At 53.5% G+C, this 13,944-nt stretch overlaps 1 protein-coding gene across 1 annotated transcript; it reads right to left on the bottom strand.

Moving 5' to 3' along the window:
- Positions 1-13,184: 13,184 nt before the first annotated feature.
- Positions 13,185-13,944, bottom strand: CSUI_006588 (uncharacterized protein; the record flags this gene model as incomplete). Its single annotated transcript, XM_068066744.1, has 2 exons — positions 13,185-13,565; positions 13,811-13,944. Coding segments are annotated over 2 exons (276 nt in total), but the record flags the coding sequence as incomplete, so codon positions are not given.

Below are 13,944 nucleotides of genomic sequence, written 5' to 3'. Positions count from 1 at the left end.
ATTTTCGCGGCATAGAGTACGCAGCCGGGGTCTGTTATTCTCCTCGTTGCAGTGATGTTACATGGGACGACTCACGGCAAGTTCCGTTTTGGGTGATCTTTCAGCCACTGAGAGTCGACCGATTCATTCTTCAAAAATTCCAGTCTGCGCTGTGCCGGTTTCTGTCAGGAAAATATCTACTCGCTGAAAGTAAGACCCCGGCCAGCCTCAAACTGCGCGAGAGGGCACAGCTTCTCCATTACCCTCTCGCGCAGTTTCTCGTCAGGCCCTGCACGTTTGCCCCGGGTAGCGCAGCGCCTGTCCTTTCGCATTGCTATGTCCCCTTCACTGACGAACCAAAGTGCACAAACTTTCGATGAGATGTCGCGTTGTCGGTGCAATTTTCGCAGGAAAACATCAGTCGGGTAAGGCTGAACTGCTGGGCTGGACGTCTTGAGTGTGATATACGTGAGCAGTGGGTGTTTGCGGGCGGTGATCCGGCTTCGCCTCGGGAAAGCCAGATTATGCTCGAGTGAGGCGTGAGCTGTTCGACCCGGGGTGTCCAGAGTGTGTGCTTGTGGCACTCGGGTTCATCAGCATTCCTGAGTTTTTTCTGTGCTTCCCTGTCTAGCTTCAAGTGAGTTCAGACACAGATGGTTCAGTATTTAGCCTTTCGGGCGGCCGTGTTAGACTGTTGCAGGTGGAAACCAACGGCCAAAAGAAGTTGAGGAGAGTGATCGCGAACCAACTTGTGTTGTAAAGTGGGAGATGAATGGCCGGCCAAGACAGAGCTGCCCAAACAGGCTGGAGGAATGCCCAGAGGTCACTGTTGTGGCACCGCAGGAAAGTAATGCAAGTGAAGTTCTCCAGCGGAGGCCACAGGATGAGCAGAGCGCCATCCGCGAGGTTTTTCCCCAGCCTCGGGGATTCTGTGACTCGACACATTTGCTTCTTTGTCTCTAGAGATCCGCCGTTTTGGCCAGTTCGCACGAGGCAGCCAGGCTGAGGCCAAAGCACATTGTCGTGCCTTCATTCTCTGTTGTGTCAGCTGAGAGCCGCCCGGTCCTATCCGCGGGCGTCGGCCGGTCCGTCGCGTCTCAAGGTTTCCTTCATGTTTCTTGGTGGTCTTGTCAACCTGTTTCTCTCACGGCCTGAGCTCAGGACGACACGAATAAAGTGAGTTGCTCCCAGCCGGCGCGAAAAAGTGAGTTGCGTCCGCTTGCAGCGACACAGTATGGTCTCGGCCGTAGCCTGTGTCAATCAACAGTTTTGCTAGGCTTTTTTCCCGCCTCGTGGCTGTCATCGTTTACGAAGGTTGAGGGCTGGCACGCGAATGTGGCCTGTCAGTGCCAGGAAACATCACCATCTCTTTTTGTATCCGATTGTATTCAGTTCGACTCTATGAAAGTAAGCCGTCGGCAGGCCATGACGCAAAGGCTGTTCCCGCCGCAATCGCAGTGCTTTAGTATGGGGTTTGCGCGCTGGCCTTCTGTTCCGCGCTCGTACCCTGTCTTTCTTCGGACGGGAGAAAGGGGGTACAGGTTTAGCTTACAGTTGGGATTCGCCAGAGAGGTTGCCCTGTAGCGTTCCTCCGAACTGCATGAAAAGACGTGAGCATGTTTCCTTTTGTCGTTTGTGTGTGCTTCTCCCCGAAACTACAGGGTAAGCTAGCGCAGCAGAGGCGGGATGGCGTCACTCCGAAGCCTAGGATTTTCTTTGCCTTTCTTTCCAGAACGCCTGAGCAGCAGCCCAGTTCCGCAGGAGCAGTGCACAGCAAGTGCAGGGCGCGAGCTATATTTGTTTGCTTTGTTGGCGTGTTTCTTTCTTGCAGCTGATGCCGAGGCGGCAAAATGTACGTGACGACCAAATTCGCAGCCTAATGAAAAGGGGAGAGTGTCGCAGTGCGATTCAGTCCCGGAGAAAGTGTTGCTGTGTTGTCTTCAACAGGGCCAAAGACTTCCCCGGAGCCGTGAGCTTTCAATTCGCGGTAGCTGGTTCTCACGCTTCATGTAGCCTTTCAATGTGCAGTGGTCTCAAATTGACGCCGTCAGTGCTGTTGCCCATTGGTAGTGGTTGCTGGTGAATTCTCCGGTGCGCGGACTGTCCGACATCTGTGGCCCGCCTGTCTCGTTTCTGTGTGCGAAGAAGCGCTTTGAAAGTAAGTTTCACACGCTGGTGCCGGGCTGGGAGCCCGTCATGCGACACCTCGAGAATTTTCAGGTCCCTCCTACGAGGTGCTTTTTCAGCGTACTCCGGCCGTTTGTGAGCCTGAGCTCCACGTGCTGCAATGGCATGTGCAGAGGATTGCTGTGCGTTTGAGCTGACATGTACTGCAGTTCTCAGAGACCGATTTGTCAGTAAGTGTTGAGAGGTGCACTTCTTTGCTCTCTGGGCAAAACAGTAGCGGTCAACGGCCACCTTCCAGATGGCGGACTGCGGCAGCAACGAAAGCGGAGTGATTGTTAGCGTGCACGTCACTGTCAGAGGCGGTGTGGAGGTTTTCTGCGCGACTGGCAAAATGACAGCAGTATCTGACAGCGTGGCACTGGTCTGAATAGTTGCTAAGCCTGAGTTCGCATGAGCAAACAGGTAGCTGCGGCTGTACGTGTGGTCACATTGATGTCACTGCAATATCTTCTTCATCTCCTGCCGAATACAAAGGGTAAGTTCACAAGAGGGATAGGACTAGATATCACAGCCATTTGCAGCAGCGGGTGCACTACTGAATCAACTGGTCGGAGCCCAGGAGAGCTTCCCATCGTGGGCTGGTCGGTTTTCAGTGCTTCTGCGGGCAGGAGCTTCGTGGGTGGGGCCCATGAACACCGTTTCTAGTCGTTTCGGTTCCTGCCTTTCCGTGTGTCACCCGGTAGATCCGTGAGTCCTACAAGCACTGGAAAAGAGAATGCATCTATCGTAGATAAACACAGACACGCTACGACGCGAGTAGAGCGGGGGGGCGGGAGAGTTCGTTCTAGCAGAGTGTTCTATAGGGGCCAAACTAGAGGCTGGCTGCGTTGGCACCCGACCAAGCTTCCAGAGGGGCGCACAGCCACTGACCAGGAATTACGGCGGGCTGCACGTGTTATGTGGCATGAAGGCGGACGTAGATGCACTGTCGCAGATGGGGATCCAGACCAGTGGTGGCGGCTTCAGCGGTTACACATGCTGCGTCGCCTGCGGGAGAGGCTGCCGGGGCGTTCTCACGCCGACTGTATAACCATGAGCATGACACAGTTTGCGAGCAACGTGTACGGTCAAAGGATTCGTTGTCTTGGTGTCGATGTGTCCGGCTCTCAATCGATCGCAGCCAAACAAAGGAATGGTGAGCGTCACGGCACATGGGCATTTCTGGACAATCCTGCTGCTTACAGTCGGAGAAACAAGTAGCCAAGCATATTTAGATTGACTCCCGGCAAGTTTTGTTCTCTGTGCTCCATGTTCAAAAGGGTAAGGCCTTGCTTTCCGGCACCGTTGCTATCGTCTTCATGCAGCAGCCCGTACAGAAGTTAGCGGACGGGTGTAGCAGAGCACTTTCACGAAGCCACTCTGCAGCACGACGTATGCGGTTTTGGCGGCCTTTTGTATGTCTTTTCCGGCCTCACGCCTGTTCCTTCTTTTGTCGTGCTGCGGATGATGGCTTCGTTTTCTTTCAGATGAGGGTAAGTCGCACGGTCTTCACGATGAGACGCTTTTCCCCCACGTTGAGGCGATCAGCCTTCCCTTGTGCAGCTTTTTTTTAGGGTGGGCGGAATTCTTGTGTGGTCCCTGATTTCGTTGCCTCCGGCCTTTGACTGTTTCGAATTTTTCTCATAGCGGAAAGTGAGTCTCCATGCGGTGCGTCTCGTTCCTCGGACAGGGGTGTTGACCTGCGGGTGTACGGTGTCGCTTTACATGGGTTACCGAGCAGAAGGACGCGCCTGCTGTTCCCGCATCGTCTAGGCCTTGACACTCATGCATCTAACTGTAGTCTGCGGTGCTGGGAAAACCACCGCAGACTATCGAACTACCTCTGCGGCAGAATAGCTGTGACTGCTGTAGCAAGGGCCTGAAACACCACGGACTGAAACAACGGGCGCGTTGGGCTCCGGAGAGTTTTGTACAGCGGACCTGTTGTTTCAGTTGGAGTTTTAACGCTGGTCGTTGTTACAGTTCCAGTTGTCAGATCGGAGAAATATATCGGTAAACAAGCTTAGTGCATTCTGAGGTGTAACTTCTTCGTGCGAGTGCGCTTGTTTACACACCTGGTCAGCTCCGCTTTCCTTACTTTTTTTTCTCAGGTTCACGTAAGCCTGATTGAATCGCTATTCAGCGTTCTTTACTCTAGGTCTGCTGCTGTCGGGGCCTTTCTTTGCCGTGTATGGCAAGTGACAATGGAAGGTGGTGACCAGCGCGCGACGGTTTCATTAGAATTCCACACGATGGATGCACTCACCCAGCAATCGACTGTTTCGGTTATGCCTTAGTCGAAAAGCAGTTGCGACTCTAATACATTTGTGCGATACGCTCTCTTGGTTCTGGCGGCTCCAGGGTAAGTTGTGCTGCTTAGCACTGGCGCAGACTTTTTCGCCAGCTCCGCAGTTTACTCGAGAGGAGGAGGCTTAGTCCTTGTAGCTCGTGGTTGCGAGCCCACATCCAATGTGGGCTCTGTCCCTTTATGCTCCGCTCATACTGTACAGCGGCAGGTAAGTTTACACTTCGTCCCGAACTCGTCCGGTGTCTGCAGTGGTTGGCACAGTCGTCTTTTCGAGAGATACCGTGCTTCACTAGATGTCAAGAGCGTCTGTTGCATTTCCGATATCTGCTTTCGGTGCGTGTCAATCTTCTCAGAGGGGTGAGTTCCGGCGCTTTGAGCAATTGCGGACTCCTGTGTTTTACTGCGAGTCGAACGCCCGCAAGGTGTCTAGGGCGTATCCGCTCGCCCGATTAGCCATCACTCTGCCGCTTGCCCGATTAGCCATCACTCTGCCGCTTGCGAGCCTCAAGCCGCGCAACGCAGGATTCCATGTTCCTTTTATTCATCTTCTCCAGAGTACGTACAGTTCTCGTCTGTCGCAGCTGTTAGCCCTCAAGCCAGCTCTAGTTGATGTTCTTCAAACAGCTGTTTGTTGCCTAGCTGGAAGGTTTCAAATGATTGTTCCAATTTCTCGAATGCATCCGCAGAAGGTGAGCTGATTGATGCTGTAGCGATATGGGCTGCGAAAGTGGTCCTGGACACACACCGGTAGAGCAACCGTCTGCGGAAGCAGATGGGTGGCCGGAACGGCACGTGGTGTTCTCTCGTACTTGACATACAGGCGTCTTTTGAGCCAGTACGTCATTTGTCGAGTTACCTGCTTAGGGTAGGATTCTGGCTACTGGAAGGCCCACAGTGTAGCAGTACGGGAGGCTGGAATAATAGAAGTGTTAGAGACCTGCAACGCTTTGCTTTTCCGTTTGTTCACTGACAGGCATGTGAGTCCAAGTTCGCTTATGAGTAATCATCTTTTGTCTTCCACTTCTCGGAGAACCGTCCGGGGATGAACACAGGTTTTGGGACAGTGACGGTTGCTTAGCATACAGCTTTCGATCTGATTGGGGGTCGCGGGGCACGCCTCCGGGACTGACAGAGCTGGAGCGTTCCACTTCTGCACTTTCGCTTTCAGAGACGGAACGAACTGACAGGCTTGCCGGAGGGAGGTCAGCTGGACTTTCATACGTGTGTGTGTGCGGGTGTGTGCACCACCATCAATCAGACGTCGCGCAGTAAGTCCGCGCGCATCCTGCATTCTGGCAGTGGCTGCAACCGCTCTCAGAGTGGCTGCCTTTGTGACGGGTGTGCAGCGACATTATTCTAGGGTGCAGTGTCGTAGACTGAGACTGCTGCTCAGCTCGTGTCTCGTTGTTTCTGCCGAGTTGCGTCGGTGTTGGGAGCGTTTTGAGCGACCTTGGTTCATGTCGGGGTAGCACAGTTGCAGGCAAGCTGACTTCGGGTGATGGCGTCGCTCTGGCCAGGAGATTGTAGGTGATTTGGATACACCCCACAGTAGCGGTTGGTTTTCGCTCTCAGCTACCCCCTCTAAGTATGAGTCTTCCCTGTTACCAGCTTTGAGTGTTTCCCTTTCCTGTGTTTCCGCTGTCACGCCTGTGTACAGAGTAAGTCGAGGAAACTGATTCTGGCTGGCTGGCTGGCGACTTGTTCAGCGGCAAATGCGTTGGGAGACTGGACACGCTGCTGTGACGAGGGTGGATTCGAGTGCAGTCCCTGGTAGCACAAAGGGACTTCTTGTCACAGTATGAGCGGCGATGACAACAAGAAAAAACTCGATTGTCGTCTGCAGAATACTTATCGGAGTGCTTTCCCTTCTCACCTGACCTTTCTGCCCACAGCAAGACCTTCAAAAAGTAGGCCACTTACTGTCACGTAGCTGAAGACGCCGCGACAGATTTTCAGGGTATATCAGGCTGAACAATGTCGACTTGGAGGACTTCTTACTCGGGGGCGTCCTGGCTAGCTATGTTGGGTCCAGGATGGTATCTCGCGCCGCTGTCTCCGCGGTCTGGGTCCGTTGTGTTACGGGGCTTCGAGTTCTGGTTCACTGTGTCCGCTCATGCACCGTTCTTTCTGACTGTCCGTTCGGTGGTGGCAAACCGCCATTGCTTCTCAGGACCTAGTAAGCCCAATCTGCGAGTTCTAAAATCTGGCACGCCTGGCCACTGGTCACTCTTCCGTTCCGCTGCCAATAGCAGCTCCGCGCGCCCTGGGCGCACTGGTATTGAGGCTTCCAGAGTTTCTTCACCAGCAACTGAGACTGGAGCGTCCGTTTTTTGGCTTCGCTAAGCCCCAGTGTAGTGTCGCTCAGCTACCACACCCGGTTTACAGACCAAGGAATGGCCTGCGTCGCCACACGATGACATCGGCAGGTGATTTTTTTGTCTTGTTTGTTTCAAAGCGTAAGTCACTTGCGTCTTCAGATGGAGTGTAGGCTGTTGCCTTGACCGAATGGGCGTCTGACTGCCTCCGGAGTTTTTCCGGGTGCAGGGGATCTCGATAAAGTTACGTCAGGCTGGCCGCGGTCAACCCTTCTTCCGTGTGCTGGACATCGGCGCTGGACGAAGTAGCGATCTCGGGAACTGCGCTTGTGGGGCCTGAAGCGTAGGTTGTTAAATGCGTCGTGTTTTGTTTCCCGGACAGCTCCAAGTGAGACCATTGTCAGCATCTGATTTCCTTTTTCCCGGAGCAAGCGGAAGCATCACCCGGTGTCACTTGCGGGTTCGGGTCCACTACGCCTGAGCTAGTCCGTCGAGAGACCTTGCTTAGTGTGGTGTGTGACTACTCTGGGAATAAAGAGTAAGTGGCAGCTCACATCGCTCTGGTAGTACCCAGCTTTGAACAGAGGACACCTCTGGGAGAGACGACAGCGCGACTTGCTCGAACTCCGGACTGCTGAGAGTTTTCGCGCGAACACTCTCCATGCAAAATCTTGAGTGGAAAAATACGTCCCGGGCTTCTTTGTCTTTCGTCCCTAGGTCGGCGTAAGTTTCTCCCGCTATGCCCTTCGGCAGAGCGTCGTGTAGTGCTGCGCGTAGCGTTAGCTTCAGTTGGGCTCAGTTCCACCCCTGACGTGTCGATGGCGGAAGTCGCTCAGGGCACGCGCTTCTCTTACGATCACCCGCACCTCTCGAAATGCGGGATGCTGCAGGACGGTGTTGACGTGTTCTGTTTCTATGTGTCAATTGTTTCCGCAGAGTAAGCTACGGGGTTGCTCTGGTAGTCTTCGCTGCTGACGTACGAGGGTGATTACGCAGTTTCAGCAGCTTCAGGCGCTGAGAGGCTTGTTGGTGAAGGTCGGTTGAGTTGTTGTCAGTCTTGAGTGCGTGAAAGCAGGATAGGTGACAGTTACTCTGCAGGTCACTGATCGAGCCACTTGCTCGCTCACCTTTTCGAGGTCCTGCTGTTCGTCAGGCTCTGCATACTTGGCATGAGCGGGCCGTTAGCCATGTCCTGCACCTGTGTCATGTGCTTCCTCTTTCAGGTATCTGTAAGGCTCTCCTGTTTTCTGCGTCGTGCAGTTCAAGAGGGCATCCGCGGGCTTTGCTTTTGGTCGCGATTTGTACGCCCCGCCCATCGCTAGCGCTCGAGCGGAGTACAGCTATCCGTGCTGCTCATAGTTCAGCACATGGTTCCCGTAGGTGTGCTCACTTGCGCATTCGAAAGTTTTGCTTTGGTCTGTGATAGCGTCTCGTGACAGACGCTGACTTTGGCATGGATATTGACTGCACACCGTATTTTTTAATGTAGGTAAGAGGAGGTCATTCCTTGGCCTAGGTTCTTGTCTCTGTTGTTGACGACGTGTCGTCTGCTGTCGGTGTATACTAGCGTATGATTTCCCGTGGTACTGCGCTGTAATCGAGTTGCAAATGCCCCGGACACGGCCAGACAAGTTCTCTGCAGCTGTCGAGGTTAGCGGGGACGTTGTCTGACTGTCTTCCGTGCCACAGAAGCAAATCAAGGAGGTAGGTTGCAGTGGCAGCAGTGGAGCCATCGGCGTCAGTCTGGACAGATGAGACTTGTACTCCGTTGTATGGACATGAGGATAGTACAGTTGCCTGGTTGACAAAGCATGCGGCGTGTTTTCTGCTGCACCCTGTTCTCCAGGCATGCTTGTCCGCTGTGGTCGGGGTGACTTTTTCGGACCGACAATCTCGTTGGCGCATAGGTTGATTTCTATCGTTTACATTTTTCAGCTTGTAAGGCATTTCAACTGTGTTGTTGCTCCATCACGAGGCTGGCTCTAGTGCTGTTTCATGCGTTGCCCTGTCATTGGCAAGGACAAAGAAGCACCCTCTGTGCCCGTATAGCTCGCTTCTTACTGGTTTTCTGTTGTGTTGGTGTTGCCCAACTCAAACAGGGTAAGTCCACGCCCGGACATCTTCAAGGGTCGCTGCGCGTCGCACTTCGTGAAATGAGCTAGGGCGGGACTGGAGCCCTACAGCAGATCACCTACTTCTTGGCTGAATCATCGTTCGCTTCGGTGTCTGCTTGCTTCTGTTGCAGCGTAAGTCGCACTTCAGTAAAGTGATCTGTACTTGTCATCCCGCACAGTGGCATGGTTGTCGCGTCTCGGTCGGCGGCGGAGGAGCAGAGTTCGAGAGATGGTTAGACTATTGGGGTGCAGCTGACGGTGCCGGGTGGAGACACTTTTGCCTAGGGAGGCTCTGAAAAACAGCCCCCCCGGCTTCAGGAGAAAAATCACGTCTTCATTCTGAATACCGCCTTTGGGGAGACGAACTTGAGATAGACCCGCAACGCGTCATGCCGCGAATTCTTACTGGGGCTTGGTTACACATCATGCGTCCTCTTTCTCTCCTGTGCCTCGCGTTACTCTGTAGGCCCGTAGGTCTGCCAGCCGGCGTGAGAGGTGAAGGCCAGGCTAGCTTGCCCGTCCAAGGTCTACTTTCCGCCTCGTTTTTTCCGTGCCGAATGACTATAGTTCAGTGACGGACAGGGTTCACGCAGCACGAGTGCCGTCATGATTACAATCAGTCAGCAGTTGTGTTTGTCGCTGCTGGTGTCGTCATGGCAAAAGAAGTTTGTGAGTAGACATTCAGCCCGCGCTATATGCCTGGATCTCACTGAGACGCTCCACTGCCAACCTTCGCTTCCTGTCGGGATCGTTTTGGTTTTTCTGGAAGGCAGCGAAACGTTCGGCTACGCTGTTTCGCTGAGGTGAATTCGGATCACTGGCGAGAAGAGGGTTGTTTTCAGGGAGATGTCTGGGTGTTTCTTACACTCTTACAGAAGGAACACGAGATGGTAAGGCTGAGGTCCCGAGGAGTGCATCGGAAAGAGATTTTTGAGACTTGTATCGAGAAGCACCGCGTGCGACTGTGCAGGCGGCAGAAGCTGTGGACTCTGAGGCCCTACCGTACGCGAACAGCATCGTAGCTTTCTGTTTCAGACGTTTCTTTGCCTCCTTCTTGCCATGTCAATTCCCTTGCAGCTGCAGGTACGTTGGGCACATCACCTATCGGTGTATCCTTTTTATTTTCTCCCAAGTGAAGGCCAATGGAGTTCTGTTCTGACGCACTGCGGGGGGGGGCGACCGAATGGTGTTTTGCACTGTCCGTGTGTGTTAGTTCCCTACTGGGACTGTGAGTTGTCATGACGTTCAGCCTGGCTGGTGCAGTACAGAGCAAGCGTGTTGTGTTTGTCGCGTTTACCAGAAAGAGTTGGAGACTGTATGTCTTTGCCCAAGAAAAGGATGTTTTCGAGAAGCGCACGTACTTGGACTGTACGCATCTGCGGACGCTAGCATCTGTAGACAGCCCCTCATGTCGCAGTTGATGCAATCCAATGGGAACACGGAGCTTATCTCGTCGTGTGGGACATGCAAGATCAATAACTTTTCATCCATTTTTTTTACGTCAACAGGTGAAAGTAAGCTAAGGGGTGGCCCAGGCGATTTGCTGGCTTGAGTGGGACCACATTCTCGCCGCGGCCAAGCTTTTTTCTCTCGAAAGCCTCGCGTTTTGCGACCGTGGCGCTGTATCATTTAGGACTGGGCGTGATTCTTTGACCAGTTTCTTGTATTTGTTTACAGGCCCACAGAAGACAAGTGAGTCTGCTTGAAAAGAAGTGTCCCAAGGACACCGTCGCTACGGGACAGGTCAGCCCAGTGAACGAGGCCCGAGATACATCACTTGACAAAGCGAGCCAACTAAGCTCTCACCTGACGTAGTTGGGTACACAGAAAGGGGGGACGTGAGCTTGCTGGGTCCACATGATGGTGGTGTGGCAACAAGCTTTTACTCTTGCCGTTTGTGCGTTTCCTGCATCAGTTGCAAGTAAGGGATTTCTTTCTCATACTGTCTCACATCTTCGTCTGAAGTCGTGACTCGGGCGGCTTCGGTCACTCTGACTGTGGTTGCTTCTCCGCCGCGGGATTGCTGTCGTTTTCTCTTTTGAAATCCTTCAATCTCTGAGTTCCATTGCTGCCTCGGTGAACACACTTCAGCATGCCGGGGACCCCGGCATTATGCGTGCGGGCCGCTCCCGGAAACGTAGTGCGGTTTCGAGGATGCAGTTGTGTTTTTTTTTTCTGCAGATTGAATACGAGCTCGTGAGTGACAGGTGTCTGGATCGGGACCATGCTCCGAACAGCACACTGATATATACCCCTCTGTAGCTGTTCGCGGCGTAGTTGGTAATGTCGAGATTAGAGGTGCAAACAGTCGCGCTGGGTGAGTGCGAGCTTCTGACTCGCACAACCCTTGCTGCTACAGGCTTTTCAATGAGGCGGCTTATACTGCAGTTTGTGCAAACGGATCTTACAGTTGAAGAGGAATCTCTCATGAGATATATCTTGCTCTCTGTTAGCAGATGCTGACCTCAGTGTATAATCGATGTCGCAACGGATCTAACTGTCAGTGTAACGTTTCTTCTGTGCGCGACTGTCGGTGTGTGTGCATTCCTCAGCGAGAACATCTCAGGTCGGCGCTACAGTAAGTTGGTTACGAAGATGATAAACTCCCGACTGCTTTCGGGTCGGGTTGCATGCGGGTGTGTTCATATTCCGGTTCGCGGTTTCATTGGGACGCACTTAGGACAAAGCTTCAGTAAGACATTGTGATAACAGTCTGTCTGGCTGCCGAGAGCGTTTCATGTGCGGAGCACACAGGTCCGTCGGACACTTCGCCCAGCGCACCGGGTGACAACAATTACTAGACAATTTCTGAAACTGTCTCACTTGTTCGTAGTTTTGAAAGCACGGAGTGGCAGCTTTAGTCCTGTTACCGTCTTTTCTGTTGTTCTGTAGAGCAGCTGCACTGGTTTGCCCGAAGCACTAGTGTATACGCAGAGTGCTTGCTCACTCGTACAGTCAGACGCCGTTGAATGATGGCTAGCTGAACTACGGTCTCGTACTGATGGTAACAGGTTTTTTTCATAGTCTGTTTTCCGCGACTTCTTCGCAGAGCTGCGAGAGCCTCTTTCAGCTATGCAAGCGAATCTGAGGACGACGACGCTTGATCAATCGGTAGACGGTTCCGCCTTGTCTCGAGGCCGGCCGCTGTTATCGGGTGTTCTAGGCAGGACCATTATGTCCGCCACGCTAACCCGCTGTCTGGGTGCCTGCGTTACAGACCGACTGCTGCTATTTTGCGTTTCTTCCGCTTGTATATTTCTTTTCTTCGTATGATATTCGCGCCGGGCCCCGGGTGTCCCTACGTACTCATGAAGACTTCTTCTGTCTGCGGTGACGGTCGCCTTTCGCATTCCGGTGATGTGACAGCTCGGCTGTTTCTAAGTGAACGTTTCCCTCCTCCCCCCGCACGGTTTGTTCCGTGACGGCACCCAGGCGCGCAGCCGAGCGACCGTGCTGCGCGCCTGGGTGCCGCCCTGGTCGTGCATTTCGTCCGTTTGCTCGTCGAGGTGTACCTTCTTCGCTCGAACCACGTCGGCGCTGGCGTTACATGAGCTGTAACAATTGTAATCTCTATGTAACGTCCTTGAGTGCAGCACCGTATGAGGCATGCTTTGGTTCTCATGTGCCGACGACGTCTATTGAAAATTGTTCAGCTGTGGAACCCGACTTCCGGTGTGAGCACATCTGAGCTGATCCGTACCCTCTCGCCCGGGAACATGGATGCCGTTTGTCTGAGTTATCCTTCAGTGGATTGCGTTGGATTGTTTTGTTAGGGGTTGTTTCGACATCATTAATGCTGCCTGCGGCGCGCTACAAGACTGAGTCAGGACTTCTTGTGCCGCAGTGTGTTACGTCGTCTTCTCTGTTACAGCCTTGAGCTCAGTTCTCTCCTGCAGCGTAGTGTCGCGTAAGCAGAGAAATGTTAATGATACCTGTCTCTGTGGTGCAGAGCTGTTGGTGGCGCACGCCCGTTTTCTGCTCCCTCTGCATCTGTGAGCTACGTGGGCGACTCATCACGTGTTGGTTCCACCTAACGCGCAACCCACACACCTGGTTCCACGGGCTACAGTGCTGCACCACAGGGAATATTTTCAAGGGGTCACGCGGGTTCGGCACCGGGTGAGTTGGCCTTCTTAGACTTAGTCCAGCCTTTGGGTGCGATGACTGCCTTTGGGAAGTCAACAACGGAGTCCGAAGTTCCGAGCTCACTTTTTCCGCACCACCCACATGGTGTAACAGACGGTCAAGACTGGACTCCTTGAATTCGACCACGTGAATACAGGTGGACTCACCCGGACTGCAACTGACGGAAAGCTAATCGTTGCTCCGCTTGTCGAGCGGTGTCTTATTCTGGAAGGTACCATGTTGGGCGGTGGGAAGAACAGCGGACTATACAAAGTGTATGTAATGATGGAAGCAATCTACGGGTTATTTCAACAAAGTTGCACCAGGACACGAACCGGGGCGATCTCCGTCGAAGGTACACACATCCTGCTCGTTTGCCTGCCGCTCGCCGAACCGGATGTGCAGTCGGTTTTTGCTCAGTGTTTCGCAAGCTTCTTTAGGTCACTGTGTTGGCGGGCGTTCACTGTGCAACAGGAAGAGCATCGGTAGCAGCGGCGAGGAGGGAACGACGAAGAGAAGAAAAACAGCGACGAGTGCCCCCAGAAGAAACAAGGAACGCTGCAGTGGTGAAAGGCACAACGAATATCAAGAGGTCCGTTATTGTCTGGTGACCACTTGCGAACTTGACGAGCCATTTCTCCGTGTGGCAGTCAGTGCTTGCATGGACAAGAAAGAGTGCTGCCATGCTCAGACCCGTTCACCCGTATACTGTTCGGAACCACGTAGTGTGGAACCGTAGGACACCAGTAAGAGCGGCTAGCGTAAGCACGCACCCAAGAATGTTCGGCGCTTTCTGAACTCACCTTGAAGGCCCTCCGCTGGTATTTCCTTGCCAGGAGCATGTCCTGTACTGCCGCGGCCGTGTTCTGTTTACTGCAGGCCGCGGCCTCGGCGATTGAGCAAATCTGCCGCTCGCGCCAGTACTGCTGACTTTGCA

The sequence above is a fragment of the Cystoisospora suis genome (genome assembly GCF_002600585.1).
Source record: "Cystoisospora suis strain Wien I chromosome Unknown contig_3359, whole genome shotgun sequence".
Taxonomy (NCBI): Eukaryota; Apicomplexa; class Conoidasida; order Eucoccidiorida; family Sarcocystidae; genus Cystoisospora; species Cystoisospora suis.
Note: the sequence above shows the minus strand (reverse complement) of the source record. Positions and strands in the feature narration are given on the sequence as shown.